Raw genomic sequence first — 14547 nt, 5'->3', positions numbered from 1 at the left:
TCCCTTTAGCGTAGGTGCACTGTAATTGTATTCGGTTACTTTTCGCTTACTTGTTGCTCTCTGAGTGCTGGCCGTGGCCGTTAGTTATGTGCATATATACGTATGTAATTGTATATGTATTATTGCAAAGCTTTTGCGCTACCCACTCTCTCTCTCCCTCTCTCTCTCTCTCTCTCTCTCGGAGTGTTTCGGGTTTAGCGCACTCTCAAGCTCACACGAGGACTACAGGAAATTGGTAGATAAAATGTTCGTAGTTGTTAAGAATCTTGGCTGAATGTCTGAAATCTCAAAATCGAATATAATTTTCTTAATTGTTAGCAAAAATGTTTTGCAAGCAATTATTTGCGCAAACAAAATCATTAAGAAACCGTTTTCGCTAGCGATAGCAGCTTAATAAATATAATACGTACATTTGGAAATACTTATTCGTATATTTTATGTTATTCCATGGCATATTGGCTGCGCATCAATACAGGGCATTGACAATTATGGATAGATCGCGTTTGAGTTTTTTCAGGTTAAATAAAACCGTGCTCAAAGTACAATCAACTTTTCAGGAATCATTTCAAAGTCGAGGGCCAATTGCAGCCATGGACGATAGCAATGGAAATTTCGATTAACTATCGTCATCGATTTGACATAATCGATAACAACAACATTGGCTGGTCGCCGCCTTGAGAGACAGCCGCAGTTTGGGCATTTGGGCATTGAGTCATTCATCTGGGGGAATGAGCAACCGCTAAATTAATAATATTAATTATCAGTTAATAAGGCATTTACGTCAGTTTAGCCTGGCCAAGTCGAATGATGAAAAAAACCCGCCCCAGCCAACCAAAACTTTGACTTTTCAATTTTGTTTTTGCTGCTCCGTTTAATGGCATTCAATGCCATTAGCTGGCAACAAATTCAACATTTATTATAATTATTCTCGTACAGACACAAGCATGCCCAGTCGAAAATCAAATACATTGCGGAAGGAAGCCGGCGCCAGTCAATTGATGAGCCGGTTTGCAATACCACGCGACGTTTATTTCGATTACAGCTCCTGCACCTCGCCACCCACTCCTTGCTTTCCCTGCGCCTGTCGCTCCAGTTTCTCCTGCTCCATGCTCTCCAGCTGCGCCAAAGTCAGCAACGATATGCCCAGCTGATCTTCCCGCGAGAACGGCTGCGCCATGCGTCTCAGCCAGCGGCGAGCCAATTGCACAGCCTCCTCAGTACTTAAATTGCAGAAGCTGTCCACCAGATGTTCCTGTATCCACTTGGGCAGACGTGACCGCTTGTCCTGTCGCGAGAAACGTTTGTCTGCAAATATCATGATACCATAGTCCGTCTTGCCACGCAACGCTCGGCCCACGCACTGTGCTGCATGCCGCATGGCATCAAAGGTCAGAAAGTCGTTCTCTCTGATCTGAAACTGATCGCGCAGGTAGTCCAGACGCGCCTTGAGAATGCGCGACTGCGTGTAAACGTAGGGTATGCCGAACATGAGCACCGCGCGACCATAGTGATGATCGAAATCCACACCCTCGGAGACCTTGCCACGCGCCACAGCTAGCAGAACAGCGCCTCGACCGCAATCGCAAGCCTAAACGGAGATACAACGAAGATCGAGGTAAATGTGTGTCAAGCACATCGTGGAAGCCATAGCAGTTGGAGCTGTGCTTCTGTTGCGGACAGATGATGGGGCTCACCTTAACATAGTTCATGAGCGCATAGCTTGTTTCGGCATTGTCCTGGGTCTCAATGAACAGCAGCTTGTAGCGCAGCAGAGTGTCGACAATGCCCTGGTCGTACCAGGATGCCACAACTGACTCCAAGTACAAGTATGACGTAAAGAAGCAGACAATGCCGTCGGGCACTGTTTTAGCCACTTCCACCAAAAGCTGGCCATAGTTCCTTATGACAGCAGTGTCCTCGCGCGTTTCAAACTTTGACGAAATGGCCACCTGATCGTTGCCCTTCGATACAATCTGTTCAAAAAATAAGTATAAATATACGAATTGAAATTCCCCAAATGTTGTTACCATCGGCAGCAGACAGGGACGAGCCAATGTCATTGTAAAGCTGCTCATAACAACTGGATCAAAATCAAGAATCTTGGGATACATATCCATCGGAGACAGCGTGCCCGAGGTGATTACAACTGTTTGAAAGCGTGAGAATACTGGCGCCATGGCAATGGATGAGTCCAAACAACTAAAATGCATTATAGGATTAGAAACAGTCGGCGTCTTGTCATCGAAAGGCTCTATAATGATTGTAAAGCCTTTCGTGTACGTTGAAACCAGGGTGGCGAAATGCGTTATCTGTGGGCAGTAAATGGACTATTAAATCGAATTCAACAACAGGTCACAGGCTAACACATACCAGCGTAAGTGCGCCATATTCAGTTAAGTCGCTGATCTCAAGAGTGCGCAACAAGCTGGACAAACGCTCGGCACAAAAGCGCAGGGGTTTGCGCTCTATGCATATCTTAGATGAAACATCTTTAAGAAATCCGGCAGGTGATTCTTGGACCACGTGATGCACACGCAGCCGCGTTTTTATGTATTCCACAAAACGACGCAAGAAGCTAAGAAAGTGATCCGCATTGCGTATATTGCCCGGCACCACCTCCTTGAGCACATCGCTGGGCAGCACAGGGTTTGCCAATATCATATCCGTGTCCCGCTGTACGCTGGCATCCTTGAGGCCCTGCACCATACGCTGATACTCCTCATTCAATCGGTTTGTGTCCTCTTCCCGCATGCTACAAAACGTAATGAATCAGTTTTTCTAGATAGTTAAGGTTTTCAACTTACTCCTGCACCAATTTTGTGAGCTGATTCAAGGCGTTCGTGCTGCGCTCCACAATACGTCGATTGATCTTCACGCTCATCGAGTCAATGCACACATTGTCAATATTGTGAGCCTCATCAAATACGACGCAGGCCTCGCGCGTCATCTCCTTCGACACGACCTGCGCTATTTTCGGATCCAGAAGATAATGGTAGCTGTAGACCACAATGTGCGCGTGTGCAATCTGGCAGGAAAAGGTCAATCAGTTATGACACATATTTTTGGGTTCAATTTGTTACGCACAGCATAGCGTGCCAGAAAATAGGGACACCAATTCCTTGAACGTCCATATTCTTTTAGATCATCGAGACTGTATATGCCCACAGGCAGCGTCGACTCCTTGCCCTCCAAGGTGAAGCCTTCAAAATACTGACCTACGAGCAGAATAGAATAGGTATAAAGCTTTGATCGGATTGACAGGCACTGTTTCTACTTACAAATTGGAACTTCTGCATCCAGCTCGTGATGTTCGCGTATGTAGCTGGCAGTAAGACCATAACATTTGCCATCCACCGCCTTGCCCTCGCGCTCCTTACTCACCTCAGGGTGAATGCACATGTTTTTACGTGAACTCAGAACCAGACCGGTTAAGCCCGGGGGTACGGGACAATGCCGATCATAGTAGACCATTAAGTTCTGCAACTCGGCAATAACCTTCTCAATCTCTGGGACCGTTCGTGAACAGTAAATTAGCTTGCGCACGGTCTCCGGATGCTCGATCATGTAGGCTACAATCAATGAGAGCAATGTGGCTGTTTTTCCCGTTCCCGAAGGCATTTCTAGCAGACAATGCCCCTTGGCGTCCAGACTTCTCTTAAGCTCCAGCATGTATGCATATTGCTCCGGATAAATGTATTCATAGGGAAAATAGACGAGCAGCCCATCGACGCTGAGCCTAGGAAAGTAAAAGAAGAAGTGACTCTATTCCTTGCACATTCATTATTAAAATTACTTCATTTTGCTCCAATGTGCCTACTAAAAAGATTTGGCAACAGCTGCCTGAAAGATTGTTTGTTTTTCTAAGAGCGTTATTTTGTCTAACTTCGCAGTTGTTTAATTCCGGCTGCTAAATCGACGTCCATGCCGGCACTCATCGATAACAATCGATAAGTGTACTTTTTGCATGTCCAAAATATATCGTGCACAAAAGTACGCTGTTTTTCAAGCAAAAAGTCAACCACGCAATATATGAGTAGTAAAATCGAAATTTAATGAATTTCTTTGACGCTACTAATTTTCAATTTTAATGAGCCGCCAAAGACGGCTTGAACATAAAAACAAATGTATTTTTGTTTGCGAATATCGCACAGCCAAGCGAAATAAGCAATAGAACATAGTAAAATATTTGCAGCAAAATATTGTCAGCGTACCAGTCGCAAGACAAGTTTTCAGTAGTACTATTGCATTTAAGGCTGAGTAGATGTTTTTCCAAAGTATTTTTGATATAATTTAGATGTAAAAGGATTTTCTGCTAACATTTGGTAAATAACACTAAACCCACGCCCTATGGACGACCTCAACCCGTTGGCTGGAACAGCACATCTGCTGGAGGAAGTGGATAGTATGTTTTATACATTACCGGCATAATACTATAATACTATTCATAATAATTAAACAATTCGGATTCGTAGAGAAACTTATGGTTCTACTTCGGGACGGCCGCACACTGATTGGCTACTTGCGATCCGTCGATCAGTTTGCCAATTTAGTTCTGCAGCGGACAATTGAACGGATACACGTTGGCAACCAGTACGGTGATATACCGCGCGGAGTTTTCATAATACGCGGCGAGAACGTGGTGCTGCTTGGCGAGATTGTGAGTAGAAATGCGAGCAGATTGAACAGCATAACCCTACTATGTATATTCCAGGATCGTGACAAAGAACAAAAGCTACCACTGAAAGAGATTTCCGTTGATGAGATACTCGATGCACAGCGTCGTGAGCAAGAACAGCGCCAGGAGAAGCATCGACTGGTGTCCAAAGCACTCAAGGAACGCGGCTTGGCGGTCAATGCGGATATCATCAATGAAGACTTTTGCTGAGCTGTGTCTTCGCCAGAATCATTAAAGTAAGCTTAAGAGAATCATTGATTTTTGTCAGTTGTATATTTGTACTCCATAAAAATCTATTTAAAAACTATATGTACATATGTCGCTATGTAACCTGCTTAACCATTGTGACTCGTCCCAGGCGCTGTTGCGGACTCCTCAAGCAATATGTACTTCTCCAAAACCTGGAACATTTCCACTTTTGCCTTTATTTTATGCCGTCGCGACAATTGTCGCAAATAGGCTGCCACCGATTTACAGAAGAAGTCATCCTCAGTCTCGTTGGAGGCGCTTGTGGCAGTTGGTGCGGTTACTGCCTCGAATCCGGGCGATGCTTCTGGCTTAATTGGCGGCAAATGCTCCCGCTCGACTCGCACATTCGGCACACAGACCATATAGTCAATGTCCGCCTGAGAATGGCCAGCATCAGACGGCGAGACCCCTGCAGTGCACACCGTGCCCGTCGTCGGTGCCTCAGTATGGACTGTGACCAGAGATGGAGATGGTTGCATTGTGGGCAAGACTTTCTGATCGGCTGATTCGGAATCGGCCATGTACTCTTCATATGAATCATGCCCGTCTCCATCATCCGCTTCAACTAGCACTGAATAACTTTCCGATTGCGTAGTCTGCACTTCCAGCTTGGCATCGGCATCGTAGTTGTGATCGCACTCATCGTACACTTGCGACTCATCCAGTTCCTGTTCAATGAGTGTATCCGGCTCGGGACGTGCTTTCAATTTGGGTGCTCTCACCTCCGTTTTTAGCCAACTTGTTGGCGTATCGTCACGACGGCTTCTCTCGCGACGTTTTCGCACGAACTCCCGCAAAAAGTCCATTTGCCTAAAAAAGTCATTGTGTCCGAATTCGGAGTTCGGATGCAAACGCATTTGTTTAAGCTCTCGCGAATATCGGTCGCGCAGACAAGTCCATCTGCGTCGTGCATCGGGCGATGAAATGTTTAAGGTCTCAGCCACTTTTGCCCAATCCTCTTCCTTTCTTTGCGAAAGGCGAAAGTCTCCATGTCTGTGGTCGTATAGCGATGGCGTAGAACGTATCGTATGTATTAGCGCAACATCTGAATCGTCGAGGGGTCTGTGGTGGGCGCTCATAATTTGTTAATTACTATTGAGCATTAATTTTGTTAAAATTGAGTGGCTAATGTTTTCGTTTTGCTTTCTTTCCAGTGTGACCATTGTCTGCATAAAAGAAAACGCAACGATACCCATAATAATATGGGGTAGCCCCTTCATATTGCTGCATTTTATGTGGTCTGGCAACGCCAATATCTTGCAGTTATTGCATCTTCATTATAAATTCCGAAAACTTCGATTACAATATGTTTATATAATCTCATAACATAAGAAAATATTGTTACAATTTTTAAGTGTAATCGATTAACAATTCAAGAACATATTCGATAGCGTTGCTTGACAATTCAATATATCAAAATATGTGTGTTTTATATCGATATAGCCGATAAGTTGATTTAAGAAATAAGCACCCCTACTATCGGCAGCCATTTTTTCACGCTTTCATGCGAAAAAATTGTGAAAATTCAAGTAAAAAGTTGTAAAACAAGCGTAAAACTAATTTATAAAGATCATTTATACTAAAATAGTATGCGAATTTGAATTCTGTGCGTGCGTGTAGTGGTGAGCATTGAAATGAACATGGAGACGGTCGTCGCTTTCAATAATGAGGTAAGTTGAGGCCGCTGCCACAGACATGTACACACATACATATATACATATCTATATCTGCCCATACATACCTCGGTATTTACATACATGTCTGTATGCGCCATATGTAGTTGTGTAATTTGGACCGTACACAATTGTAATCACGCCAATTTACACATGTAAATATTAAATGTTGGCAATACAGAAATCTCGTGTCCTGCCTTGGTCCACACACTGAACTCATATTCTTGACCATCTTGACATGTACATGTATTTATTTTTCAGCTCTCCGGGCTCTATGATAGCCGGCCGCCCATATCAAAGGCTAAAATGGCCGCCATCACAAAGTCGGCAATGCGTGCAATCAAATTCTACAAGCATGTTGTGCAGAGTGTCGAAAAGTTTATACTCAAATGCAAGCCGGAGTACAAAGTGCCGGGCTTGTATGTCATAGACTCGATTGTGCGACAGTCGCGGCATCAGTACGGAACCGAAAAGGACGTATTTGCGCCACGCTTTCAGCGCAATCTGACCGAAACGTTTGCCAATCTCTTCCGATGCGCGCCCGAGGATAAGAGTCGCATCATACGCGTTTTAAACCTTTGGCAAAAGAACAATGTCTTCAAATCGGACGTTATACAGCCAATATTCGACTTGGCCGACCCGAATCATCCCATTTATCACCAAATGCCGCCAATCGTCGGACCGGGCAACCTCAACACAGGCCCAGGGCCCAGCGGCAGCAGTGGTGCTCTAAATCTGTCGGATATTTCCAGTAACAATGCTGCCAACGGCCTTAATACCTCTGGGATGAGCAATATGGACCTAAGCTCTGCTACCGACGACAAATTGGGTGGTGCCATGCCGGATTTGTCGGTGAGTGGGCTCTGAACGATTATCACATTAGTGAAAAAGAGACTGGCAATCAATATCGCATAATGACTAATGTTAAGGCTTGTGAGCCACCATGACGAGCTATACTCATTGCCAGGCTCCGGTGCAATATTATAAGTTTATGTGTGCGATGTATTCGAATGCTAACCCAATTGCCATTATTTTTTTGTTACTCTTACCATTACTCTGTTCATGTCTTGCTTGCCTAATGCGTGAAAATACACAGCTAAGCCATGAGAAGTGCTCGAGTTCCAGCCGACGTCACATGGAGCAGCATTATATGAAACGCCAGCAGCATCAGCATAGCATGGCGTCTAGCGTTTCTATCGTATCGAAGAGCCGCTTCGATAGCGTGGGCCCCAGCAAGTCGCATCACCACAAATATGTCAAAAGCAGCAGCTCGCACGAGCTGGAATACGATGTGCGTGAAATAATTGACGATGAGGATGGTGACATGCTGATGGGTGAAGATCATCATTGTATGGGCGACGACTCGCCGCCTGGCTCATCGAATTTGCTAGATGTATGCAAGGGACTTTCTGTTATATTTAACATTTTGTGTTTAGCTTTAGTTTATTTAGTTTGTTATTTGCAGTTTTTTTTAAATTAATTTATCCCATATATATAATATACACCTTCCTTTGCAGAACAACAATTTGAAGCAGCTGCTCAATGATCCCAATGTGCTGCGCCAGCTGCAGACGCTGCAAAACTTTCAAAAATTCAAGCAGCAAGAGGAGAACCAAAAACATCGCTACCAGGATGAAGCACTGCAGCAGCATTTGCAGAATGTTCTTAAGGTGTGTGCGCGTTCGACCCTCGCATTTTTTATAACCCAGACAATTAACTCTCTGGGTTATTCTATAATACAAATATGTTTAATTTCAGGGCACAGCCGGCATGCCGCCGGGCGTAGCTATGGGAATGGGCGGTCATAACGATGTGACGGATATGAACAAGGACGTGGAATTCATATCGGAACAGCAACCCATTGAGGTACGCTCACATTCCTTCAATTCTATAGTTTCATCAAGCAGGTTAATGTGTGCATTTTTGACTGATCCCACAAACTGACATCAATCAAAACGGCAAACAAAGCTTGCAATTTAGTAGTTCTTGTTAAATATCTATTGATATATAATTAAATTCAAAATGCGCCCATGAAATCGGAACTAATCGGAATTGAGAAATTAGTTTGCAAACAACTTACATAGTTCCGGATTCATGGTGCCAAGTGCTGCTGACGGGCCCAAACTGTTGTTATACCGGGCGGAGGATTGAATGTTCCGATTGATAAACTCGAGCTGAGTGAAAAAAGAAAGAAAAAGAAAACGCATATACAAAGAATGGGGAATAATTAAGAAGTGTACAAACGGGTAGCACTTATTAATGTTAATAATTATAAAAACCGATTTAAAGAGCCCGACTTGATTTGCCTTGCTATTAAGTCTGATTTTATGGTTTTGGCCAAGAAATAACTGTCTAAAGGGCCATACTTAAATTTAAACTTGAAATTTGCATATACGTTTATTTAAAAAAACAAAACAAAAAAAATGGTAAAAAGAAAAAAAAATGCCCAAAGGTAAGGTTTATTCATATAAATAATGACGGATGCGAAACCCGATGCTAGAAGCCCCGTATAACAACGTTTGGTAAGTTCCTTAATATGTAACCGAAATTCCAAGTCGATTCAAATTCAATTGCCCATCAAAGAAAACAAAAACTTGCTCGAAAACGCATCGATTCAAAAATGCCAATGAAATAGTAAAGAACCGCCGACCAATTAAAAGCCCAAAACACACGTCAACACGCCAAGAATGCAGTTTAAAAAGAATATATATATATATACAATACGTATTTCTATAATTTGTAGTTCTACAAAACCCAACCAATATGTTTTCCCAGCTATCCAAATACTAACAACAACAACAACAACAACAACAAGAAAAACACCCAATCCCAATTCCCACTCTTCCATTCCGCCATTATTTGTTTTATGCTTAAAATGTTAACGTTTATATCACATCACTTTCTCTCAAATTTCTTGCCAAACTTCAAACGCTCAGGTTATCAATCTGGATGGTGCCGATTCTCGTAGTCCCACGCCCGACCGGGACCGATACAAGCGAAGTCGACGGAGCAGCCGCAGTCGGTCACCACGCAACCGTGGTGGCGGCGGCGGCGGCGGTGGCGGTGGCAATGCCAATGATCGTGACCGCGGAAGTCGCCGGCGCAGCTCCCGCTCTCGTAGCCGGTCGCCACGTTCCAGCCGTAGGCGCGGATCGCGCGATCGTGACCGTATGGAGCGCAGCACGCGCGACAAGGAGCGTGATCGAGAGCATGAACGTGAGCGTCGCAAGAAGGGTCTGCCCGATATAAAGAAGGATCATCTAAGTGGTAACTATCCATGCATAACAATAGCGTAACGTAACGTAACAACACGTAAGCCGTATGCCGTAAGCCATTACGGAATTGGTATTTGTCGCATGCGAAAGGCTTTGCAGTAACAAGAAGCCCTCAGTTTCTGCGCAAACCTTTTTATGCCACATTTACCACAGCCTTATTAATTTATGCTAAAATGTACATCCTTTTTTTATCCTGCAGCTCCTTGGCTCGGTTGACGTGTGTGTGTGTGTGTGCGCGCGTGTGTGTGTTTTAGCTTTAGTGGTTCTTGTACTTAAAACATGATCAAATCTTACTATCTGGCATTATTTAACCCACATTATATACTCAAATGCCCCTGACGCGTTTCTGAGCAAAGTTTTTGGCAACCAAATCAGATATTAAGCATATTAATGTACCCTTATTTAATTGTGTACTACCACCTAAGCATTTGGCACCCAAAACAAATTGTAACTGTGCGTTCAAGATGGCCTATGAATTACTCTTGGCATCCAAGTAACGCATTCATATGACACCTTAACGCTTACATCAATTACAAACGTACGTGTACATACTAAAGCTACAACTCCACGCAGAGAGGAGCCTAGGGAGTCTAGATTTACAAGCATGCATATACATTTTTATATATTTATATCCCTTATAATTTTGTTGCGAAATGTGCAACGCATAAAAGAAGTCAACACGACCTCATAGAGCCATGTCGGTTTGTCTGTCTCCATGCGAGCTAGTTTCTCAGTTTTAAAGCTACCTTCCACGCAGAGCATTATTAGAAGCGACTAGTTCGGACAACTATATCATATATGTGTCATAGGAACGAACGGTCGTTAATTAAGTTATTGTATGAAAAACTCTTTTATATTAATATAATTTGACCAAACTCGGGAGTTATTAGTTCCATTATGATATTCATATAGCCGGTATAGGAAAGAATAGTAGTCCAAAAACCTAACATTTTTGACTTTCACGTTTCTTACAATTTACCAACTGGGATAAAATTAACAGATATTTCCTATAGATAAATATTTGAACCAATGCGTAGATTAGTTTAAATAAAACAGTTTTCATTTAGGTATATAAAGTACCTGCTCTGTGTATACAAAATATGTCACTAATTCAGTTCACGGTCCAAGCCAAATCCAAGCAGACAGATTCTGGTCTACATATTTTCCAATTTCAAACTTAGTCTATTTATACGACAGGAGAGCCCATCCATACTATGTCGAGTTGCATTACGACAGTTGTAGGTAGAAAGATTCGCTTGCATAGAAGAATATAGACGAACATATACATTTTTTTCGCTATGCCTTTATGTGGTCGGAGATGGCAGCTTCAATGCTTTAGACATTATAAGCAATAAAAAAGAGCATAAAACATAATTTCCTTGACTTATTTTCCCAAAATAAACATCAGTTTTGGATGCAATTATATAATGTTTGTATAATCCTTAAAGCAACTGAAAGCGAGTTAGAAAATCAAAATCTTATCATAATTGAATTTATCTTTCTAGTTCTATCCTTTTGTAAATATTCAAAAAGTTTAACATTAGGGTCTTGTTTCTTGCAGTGTGCAGCACCACGTTGTGGGTGGGCCACCTCTCAAAGCTGGTATATCAGGAGGAATTGTCGGACACTTTTGGCGAGTATGGCGATATCGTGAGCATCGACCAGATTGTGCCAAGGGGTTGCGCCTTTATTGTGATGAATCGCCGCCAAGATGCGCACAAGGCCATGCAAGCGCTAAAGAATCACAAGCTGCAAGGGCGTGCCATTACCATATCATGGGCAGCCGGCAAGGGTGTCAAGAGTAAGGAATGGAAGGACTTCTGGGACCTCGAGCTCGGCGTCACATATGTGCCGTGGAGCAAGCTGAGTCCCGATACCGACTTTGACAGTCTTGAGGAAGGCGGCATGTTTGACGAGGACACCATGCCCAGCTGGATGAAGCAGAAAATAAATCAGGCGAAAAATGTCAAGGAAAACAAGTCGACTGTCCCAACCGCTGACCTCACAACGGCGCCGCCTGTGGCGCCGCCAAACTTGCTCTTCGGCATTGACACAACACAGCCACCGCCAGTGGCACCGCCACAGCATGGCGGGCCGGGGGCGCCTCCGCCTGCTCTGATGGGCATGGTGCCTGGCCAGTTTCAGATGGCGCCGCCTTTGGCCGGACCGCCACCACAGCGCATGATGGGTCCAATGGGACCCATGAATCATCCATTGGGCGGCATGCCCATGCCTCCAAATATGGTGCCCGGTATGCCACCGCCAATGATGATGCCGCCTAACATGATGCCGCCCGGCTTTCCGAGCATGGGCGGTCCGCCGCCACATCCCCTGGGACTGCCGCCAGGCGCGCAGTTCCCCCCACCCGGTGCTGTGCCGCCACCCATGGCCACAATTCCAACACCTGCGGTCTCTGGGGCTGGCAATGTGAGTGACGATCAAATGGACATAGAAATGGAACTTGAGGATGCGCCGCAATCCGTCCCGCCGCCATCACAGCAGCAGCAACAGCAACAACCACCGAACTTTAGCCAGCCGCCGCCTATTTTTGCTGGTGGCTCAGCGCCACCCAACAGTGCCGAAGTGGCTGCAGCGGTCGCAGCAAATGAATTGTTTCAGAGGGAGCGAACACGTGGTCCCGGCGGCGGCTCACGTTGGGGTGGCCGCGATGACATTGGCGAGACGTCGGATCGCTGGCGAAATGAAAACGGCGCAGGTGGACCACCTCCGCTTAGCGGAGCGTTCACTGAGGCTCGAGCGCGCCTTAACCTAAACAGCTTGGAGCATGGTGGCATTCCACGTCCAGAATTTATGGCTGGCTTGGGTAAGTTCCAGGCAGTGTAGAGTTATATTCTTCGACTACATCTCGTTTGATTCAATGCAGACTTTGATAATCGTACTGGCGGTGGCCCACGTGGCATGGGACCAGGACCTCGCGGTGGGAACCATAATGGCGGCAACGGCGGCGGTGACTTCTTCCAGCCCAATATGAATCCGAATCGCTTCAATCAGCCAACGAGTCTGATGCAAATGCGCATACTGCCGCCAGCGGCGTTTAATCAGCGCATGGGTGGACCGGGCACGGGCAATGGAGTAGGCCCCATGTTTATGCGCAATCAAGGCGGCGGGCCAGGCGGCAGACAGCAAGGACCAGGTGAGCATATTCCAGCTGCAAAATGGACCCAGTACTAACTAAGGAATTTATTTGCAGGCTTCTTCAATCCACGCAATCCGTTTAATGATAACCAGCGGGGTCGCGGCGGCGGCAACGGCGGTGGCGGAGGTCGTGGCATGGGTGGCAGTGGAGGTGGAGGTGGAGGTCGCGGTGGCCGCTGGAGTGATGAAGAGGATGATAACGGCATAAACAACAACAACAGCAACTTTAAACGTCGTGGAGGCGGTGGCCCAGGTGGCCCTGGCAATCGATTCCGTGGCGATCGAGACAGTGACGATCGTCGCGGAGGCAATGCACGTGGCGGACGAGGTGGGCCGCGTAGCGAAGAGCGTGAACGTGCGCCCAACAACAATAACAGACGTGGCTCGCGCGATGACAGTAATCGTCACTCAATAAGCTCCACGGATGAGAACGCATTGCAAGGCAAACAATCTTCATTAGAGGCAGATGATTTTAAAAATAAGTCGGTGGCAGCGCCATCCGTGAATAATGTTGCGAAATCAGCCGTAGTCGATACAGAGGAGGATTGGGATAGAGAGCTGCAGGAATACGACGCGAGAATGGAGGCGCAGCAAGCTGCGGAAAGCGCTGCTGCTGCTGCTGCTGCTGAAGCTGCTGCTGCTGCTGCTGCTGCTGCTGCTGGTGATACTGCTGTAGCTGCTGCTGCTGCTGAAGATAGCCAGCAAGCGGAAACAATGACCGAGACGGAGGCGTTTGCCAGACCAGTTTTGCAGGAGAGCAGCGAAGCGTCTAAGCCAAAGGCGCCATCACCCGTCTGCACGCCCCTCTATGACGAGTTGCCGCCACCGTTGTCAGCAGCTTCAGCAGCAGCGCCGCCGCCTCAGCAAGATGAGCAGCCGGAGGAGCCGCAGCCAAAGATCGAACAGCGGGTTACTGAAGAAATTGCGCCAACGCCAGCAACACCACAGCCGGAAGCAGCGCCCGCCGCAGAGATTGAATCAACGAAAGAGATAACGGAGGCTGAGCCAGTTGCCAGTGCCCAGCCAGAAGTCGAGACAGACACATAGAATGCTGACAAAATAGTTCATTAGAAGCAGCAAAACGAACTTTCGACGGTAAATCAAAAGTGTGTCGAAAAATGTGTAATTTATAATTTCCTTACAATATGATTTATACATGTATGTGTGTCGCCCAACATGCATGCAAACATTTATATATTATTAAAATTTTAGCTTGAGATTACGCATTTGTTGAGACGCGACGAGTCTGCACCATTCTTGCTAGGCTAAGGCGCTTTATATTATTATTATTAAAGTTTTCACTTCAAGGCTTAGCTGCCGCCAAACCACAAACTAAACAACAATTAGGGGGCGTCGCTGATCCCTAAAGTCGGATGCTAGAAATTTTCATTTTCCATACAGTTATGTATGTAAAAACAAAACTAAAAATATATTTAGAAGAAAAGAAAAACTCCCATTATCAGATACAGTTAAAGGCGCAATGGAACAAACTGTAGCAAATAATTAGAGAATAAAATGT

At 45.3% G+C, this 14547-nt stretch overlaps 4 protein-coding genes across 7 annotated transcripts; 2 read left to right on the top strand and 2 right to left on the bottom strand.

The window, feature by feature from the left end:
• Nucleotides 1–844: 844 nt before the first annotated feature.
• Xpd (general transcription and DNA repair factor IIH helicase subunit Xpd) lies at nucleotides 845–3946 on the bottom strand. The gene is made up of 8 exons (XM_002049768.4): nucleotides 3794–3946; nucleotides 3279–3736; nucleotides 3085–3215; nucleotides 2805–3025; nucleotides 2371–2752; nucleotides 2028–2309; nucleotides 1695–1973; nucleotides 845–1588 (listed from the first exon to the last, which is right to left on the bottom strand). The coding sequence occupies exons 1-8, from the start codon at nucleotides 3796–3798 to the stop codon at nucleotides 1037–1039; spliced, it is 2310 nt and encodes a 769-aa protein (XP_002049804.1). The 5' UTR covers nucleotides 3799–3946; the 3' UTR covers nucleotides 845–1036.
• A 279-nt stretch (nucleotides 3947–4225) lies between these two features.
• Nucleotides 4226–6226, top strand: LSm1 (U6 snRNA-associated Sm-like protein LSm1). 2 transcript variants are annotated; one of them, XM_002049769.4, is made up of 4 exons: nucleotides 4226–4402; nucleotides 4473–4657; nucleotides 4712–4911; nucleotides 6079–6226. In XM_002049769.4, exons 1-3 carry the CDS (start codon nucleotides 4348–4350, stop codon nucleotides 4883–4885), a joined length of 414 nt encoding a protein of 137 aa, XP_002049805.1. In that variant the 5' UTR covers nucleotides 4226–4347; the 3' UTR covers nucleotides 4886–4911; nucleotides 6079–6226. The 2 variants fall into 2 exon arrangements, with proteins under 2 accessions (XP_002049805.1, XP_032292926.1); XM_032437035.2 differs by lacking the exon at nucleotides 6079–6226 and having other exon boundaries at nucleotides 4712–4982.
• Nucleotides 4930–6080, bottom strand: hng1 (hinge1). Its single transcript, XM_002049770.4, has one exon. It carries the CDS (start codon nucleotides 6001–6003, stop codon nucleotides 5011–5013), a length of 993 nt encoding a protein of 330 aa, XP_002049806.1. The 5' UTR covers nucleotides 6004–6080; the 3' UTR covers nucleotides 4930–5010.
• Nucleotides 6227–6376: 150 nt separating the features above from the next.
• On the top strand, nucleotides 6377–14449 carry Isha (Insulator su(Hw) mRNA adaptor). Of its 3 annotated transcripts, XM_002049771.4 has the most exons (9): nucleotides 6377–6594; nucleotides 6859–7449; nucleotides 7694–7990; nucleotides 8115–8267; nucleotides 8356–8463; nucleotides 9534–9864; nucleotides 11434–12696; nucleotides 12757–13026; nucleotides 13084–14449. In XM_002049771.4, exons 1-9 carry the CDS (start codon nucleotides 6559–6561, stop codon nucleotides 14073–14075), a joined length of 4041 nt encoding a protein of 1346 aa, XP_002049807.2. In that variant the 5' UTR covers nucleotides 6377–6558; the 3' UTR covers nucleotides 14076–14449. The 3 variants fall into 3 exon arrangements, with proteins under 3 accessions (XP_002049807.2, XP_015029840.1, XP_015029839.1); XM_015174353.3 differs by lacking the exon at nucleotides 7694–7990 and having other exon boundaries at nucleotides 6378–6594; XM_015174354.3 differs by lacking the exons at nucleotides 9534–9864; nucleotides 12757–13026; nucleotides 13084–14449 and having other exon boundaries at nucleotides 11434–11679.
• The last annotated feature ends 98 nt before the right edge of the window (nucleotides 14450–14547 follow it).

Source organism: Drosophila virilis, chromosome 5 (genome assembly GCF_030788295.1).
Source record: "Drosophila virilis strain 15010-1051.87 chromosome 5, Dvir_AGI_RSII-ME, whole genome shotgun sequence".
NCBI lineage: Eukaryota > Metazoa > Arthropoda > Insecta > Diptera > Drosophilidae > Drosophila > Drosophila virilis.
Note: the sequence above shows the minus strand (reverse complement) of the source record. Positions and strands in the feature narration are given on the sequence as shown.